Source organism: Penaeus vannamei, chromosome 14 (genome assembly GCF_042767895.1).
Source record: "Penaeus vannamei isolate JL-2024 chromosome 14, ASM4276789v1, whole genome shotgun sequence".
NCBI lineage: Eukaryota > Metazoa > Arthropoda > Malacostraca > Decapoda > Penaeidae > Penaeus > Penaeus vannamei.
In genome coordinates this window covers 6059940-6064939 of record NC_091562.1, presented here as the reverse complement: position 1 = coordinate 6064939, position 5000 = coordinate 6059940, and the positions used below count along the sequence as shown (strand labels likewise).

Here is a 5000-nt window from a genome sequence, read left to right as displayed (position 1 = left end):
AAAAGAAGAGGGAGAGAAGGAAGAAAAAGGGAAAAAGAGGAGAGAATGGACGGGAAAGAGGAGGTAAACAGGGAAGAAAGAAAAAGGAGAATAAGATACACAAACATTTATTCATTCGTTAAGGCAAAGCGAACACCGAGTTAAATTCCATTATCGCCACGACAACAGAGCCGTCTCAAGTAGCATTATGACTTCGCACTGCCAACGCTCGCATATATATATATATATATATATATATATATATATATATATATATATATATATATATATATATTTTTTTTTTTTTTTTTTTTTTTTTTTTTTATCTTGGCTTTTTCTTCTGTTCGGTTGATAAGGGTGATTTTTTTTTTGTTCGTTTTATTTGGTTGTATTTTTTGTGGTTTATATATATATATATATATATATATATATATATATATATATATATATATTTCACTGAAACATCCCTTCCTCAGCCTCCCTAATTCGAGGATCGTAATAGCGCATAATATCCTTGTTTGGTGGTTATGTAATGTCCTTATTTAGCAATGCATTTCTTTCATCTTCCTCATAGCACAGACTGTAGTAATTCAACCATTTAGTTTACTTACATCCTTTCTAAGATTATTTTTAAATAGGGAAAAAGGGAAATTTCCTAACAGTTCATAGATAACCCAGTTTACTTACATCCTTTCTATTATTTTTAAATAGGGAAAAAGGGAAATTTCCTAATAGTTCATAAATAACCCAGTTTATTAATATCCTTTCGAAGATTATTTTCAAATAGGGAAAAAGGGAAATTTCTTAACAGTTCATAAATAACCCAGTTTACTTACATCCTTTCTAAGATTATTTTCAAATAAGGAAAAAGGGAAATTTCTTAACAGTTCATACATAACCGGTCTTGACAGTTCATAAATAACCAGTCTTAATAGTTCATAAACAACCGGTCTTAATAGTTCATAAACAACCGGTCTTAACAGTTCATAAACAACCGTTAACTGTCCCTACGTCACGCCTCACTCGGCACAGGAGGACGAGTATGGAACGGCGCTGATCACAACCTTCATAACACGCTACGTTGCCGCTCTGTTGTTGTTCTCAGCCAACTGCGTCGCTGACAACCCTCCCCGCGCCGCCCACCAGTCCAAGGTAAGGCTTACAACTACCTTCCTGTGTGCGGTTTATTAGTGTTTTTCTTTTTCCTTTTTTTTTTTTTTTTTTTTTTTTGTTGTTAATCTTGTTTTTTTATTTTTTTTTTAATGATTCGTTAATCTTTGTTTTCTTGGGTTATTAGTTTTTTCTTCAGTCCAAGGTAAGGCTTACAACTACCTTCTTTGTGTGCGGTTTATTAGTTTTTTTTTCTTTTTCTTTTTTCGTTAATCTTGTTTTTTTGAATTTTTTAAAAATGTTTCGTTAATCTTTGTTTTCTTGGGTTATTAGTTTTTTCTTCAGTCCAAGGTAAGGCTTAAAACTACCTTCCTGTGTGCGGATTATTAGTTTTTTTCTTTTTTCTTCTTTTTTGTTAATCTTGTTTTTTTTTTTTTTAATGGGTTATTTATTTATTGGGTTATTAGTTTTTTCTTCAGTCCAAGGTAAGGCTTAAAACTACCTTCCTGTGTGCGGTTTATTAGTTTTTTTTCTTTTTTCTTCTTTTTTGTTTGTCTTGTTTTTTTTTTTTTTTTTTTTTTTTATTTGGTTTTTTAATTATTGGGTTATTAGTTTTTTCTTCAGTCCAAGGTAAGGCTTAAAAGTACCTTCCTGTGTGCGGTTTATTAGTTTTTTTCTTTTTTCTTCTTTTTTTCTTAATCTTGTTTTTTTTTTTAATGGGTTATTTGTTTATTTTTTGGGTTATTAGTTTTTTCTTCAGTCCAAGGTAAGGCTTAAAACTACCTTCTTTGTGTGCGGTTTATTAGATTTTTTTTCTTTTTTCTTCTCTTTTGTTAGTCTTGTTTTTATTTATTTATTTTTTGATGTTTCGTTAATTTTTGTTTTCTTCGTTTATTAGTTTTTTCTTCAGTCCAAGCTAAGGCTTAAAACTACCTTCCTGTGTGCGGTTTATTATTTTTTTTTTCTTTTTTCTTCTTTTTTGTTAATCTTGTTTTTTTTTAATGGGTTATTTATTTATTGGGTTATTAGTTTTTTCTTCAGTCCAAGGAAAGGCATAAAAGTAATTTCTTTGTGTGGGGTTTATTAGTTTTTTTCATTTTTCTTCTCTTTTGTTAGTCTTGTTTTTTTTTTTTCTTTTTTAGTGGTTTCGTTAATCTTTGTTTTCTTTATCAGTCCAAGGTAAGGCTTAAAACTACCTTCCTGTGTGCGGTTTATTAGTTTTTTTTTTCTTTTTATTTTTTGTTAATCTTGTTTTTTTATTTTTTTTTAATGATTCGTTAATCTTTGTTTTCTTGGGTTATTATTTTTTTCTTCAGTCCAAGGTAAGGCTTAAAACTACCTTCCTGTGTGCGGTTTATTCGTTTTTTTTCTTTTTTCTTCTTTTTTGTTAATCTTGTTTTTTTTTTTTAATGGGTTATTTATTTATTGGGTTATTAGTTTTTTCTTCAGTCCAAGGTAAGGCTTAAAACTACCTTCCTGTGTGCGGTTTATTATTTTTTTTTCCTTTTTTCTTCTTTTTTGTTAATCTTGTTTTTTTGGATTTTTAAAAAATGTTTCGTTAATCTTTGTATTCTTTATGTCCAAGGTAAGGCTTAAAACTACCTTCCTGTGTGCGGTTTATTATTTTTTTTTCCTTTTTTCTTCTTTTTTGTTAATCTTGTTTTTTTGGATTTTTAAAAAATGTTTCGTTAATCTTTGTATTCTTTATGTCCAAGGTAAGGCTTAAAAGTACCTTCCTGTGTGCGGTTTATATATATTCTTTTAGTTTTTCTTCTTTTTTGTTAATCTTGTTTTTTGGATTTTTAAAAAATGTTTCGTTAATCTTTGTATTCTTTATGTCCAAGGTAAGGCTTAAAACTACCTTCTTTGTGTGCGGTTTATTCGTTTTTTTCTCTTTTCTTCTTTTTTGTTAATCTTGTTTTTTTGATTTTTTTAATGGTTTCGTTAATCTTTGTTTTCTTGGTTTATTAGTTTTTTTTTCTTTTCTTTTCTTTTTTTGTTAATCTTGGCTTTTTCTTTTGTTGGGTTGATAAGAGTGAGATTTTTTTTGTTTTTCTGTTTTGGCTTTATGCAGGCTTTTTTTTTTACGTAACTGGCGTTCTTGAAATATGGTGGTAAAATGTTATTAAGATATATAATGGACAAAAATTCGACGAGATGTAGGAGAGAAAAAGGTACATGATTTTTTCTCTCTTGTGAAGAAAAGTTATAAATTTTCCCTTATTTATGTCATTATTTCTCTCACTCCTTCCTATCCTCCTGCGATTCCTTTTCCTCCTCTCGCTCCCCTATCCTCCTCTTCCTTCTATCCGTTTCTCTACATCTATCTGCCCACCCCCTTCCCTCTGCTCTTTCCCTACTCCCCTTCTTTCATCTACTCCATCGCTCCCTCACTCCACCCTTCCCCATTCTCTCACCTCCCTCCTTTTGTTCCTTCCTTCCCTCCTTGGACCATCCTCCTACCCTACCCCTCCCACCCTCACCCCTCCTTCACGCCCTCCCTCCCTCCCACATCCCACTTCACCCTCCCTCCTTTCCTCCCACCTCACCTCTCCTCTCCTCCCTTCCTCCCACCTCACTCCTCCCTCCCTTCCTCCCACTTCAACCGTCCCTCCCTCCCACCTCACCCCTCCCTCCAACCTCCATTCCTCCTACATTACCCCTCCCTCCCAACCTTCCTCCCATCTCCCACCTCACCACTCCCTCCCTCCCTTCTTCCCACCTCACCCCTCCTTCCCTCCCTTCCTCCCACCTCACCCCTCCTTCCCTCCCACATCCCACCTCACCCCTCCCTCCCTCCCACATCCCACCTCACTCCTCCCTCCCTCCCACATCCCACCTCACCCCTCCTTCCCTCCCACATCCCACCTCACCCCTCCCTCCCTCCCACATCCCACCTCACTCCTCCCTCCCTCCCACATCCCACCTCACCCCTCCCTCCCTCCCACATCCCACCTCACTCCTCCCTCCCTCCCACATCCCACCTCACCCCTCCCTCCCTCCCACCTCACCCCTCCCTCCTTCCCTCTCTCTCCCACCTCCATCCCTCCCTTCAACCAACGTCTCCCTCCTTCCCTTCCACCCACCTCACACCTCCCTCTCTCCCTTCTTCCCTCTCTCTCCCCCTCCTTCCAACCTCCCAGAACGACTACCCCGAGGAGCGGTCGTCGTTTGTGAGTCGCCTGACGTACCACTTCGCGACGGGGCTGGTGTGGCGTGGGTGGCGTCACACCCTCCAACACGAGGAGCTGTGGAACCTCCCCGCCCGCTGCAGGACCTCCAACCTCGATCTCGTCTGGACGCGCGCCTGGAGGAAGGAACTGGCGCGAGGGAGGTCAGGAAGTGTATTTAATTGTTCGCTTGTTTGGGGTGAGAAAGGTCAGGAAGTTCACTTAACTGTCGTTCGCTTGTTTGGGGCGGAGGAGGTCAGGCAGTTCACTTAATTGTTCGCTTGTTTGGGGGGAGGGAGGTCAGGCAGTTCACTTAACTGTCGTTCGCTTGTTTGGGAAGTTAATCGTTTTGTGACAATTCGTTAAACTGGGAATCAATTCCGTAATCCATGTTTTTGTTGATTGATTTAGATTTTTTTAGAAGTTATTGCAAGGTGATTTATTTTAGGGGGTTTATTTCAATTATGATTCATTAGATTAGGGGTGTATTTAAGTAATCATATTGTGTTATCTAACTTATATTATTAAAATTATCACATTTATTTTAGTTATCACTTTATCCACTAATATCCATTATATATTAATTCATTTTAGAGGATTATGATTAAGACCAGATAAAATAAGACCGCTCTTTAAAGTGAATTTGACAATGGGGAAATTAAGCTACTCACAAACCCAGAAAAAAAAACTACAAAACAAAAAATTCTCCATTATCTCACCAAGACGTTAACCCCCCCCCCC

General features: G+C 36.8%; 1 protein-coding gene across 3 annotated transcripts in view; it reads left to right on the top strand.

Moving 5' to 3' along the window:
* LOC113824357 (ATP-binding cassette sub-family C member 3) overlaps positions 1-5000 on the top strand; it is a 34008-nt gene that overhangs the window by 11573 nt on the left and 17435 nt on the right. For all 3 annotated transcript variants that reach the window (XM_070129674.1, XM_070129675.1, XM_070129673.1), the window contains 2 exons: positions 1012-1131; positions 4233-4423. In XM_070129674.1, coding sequence (XP_069985775.1) covers positions 1012-1131; positions 4233-4423 — 311 coding nt within the window. The remainder of the gene's footprint in view (positions 1-1011; positions 1132-4232; positions 4424-5000) is intronic.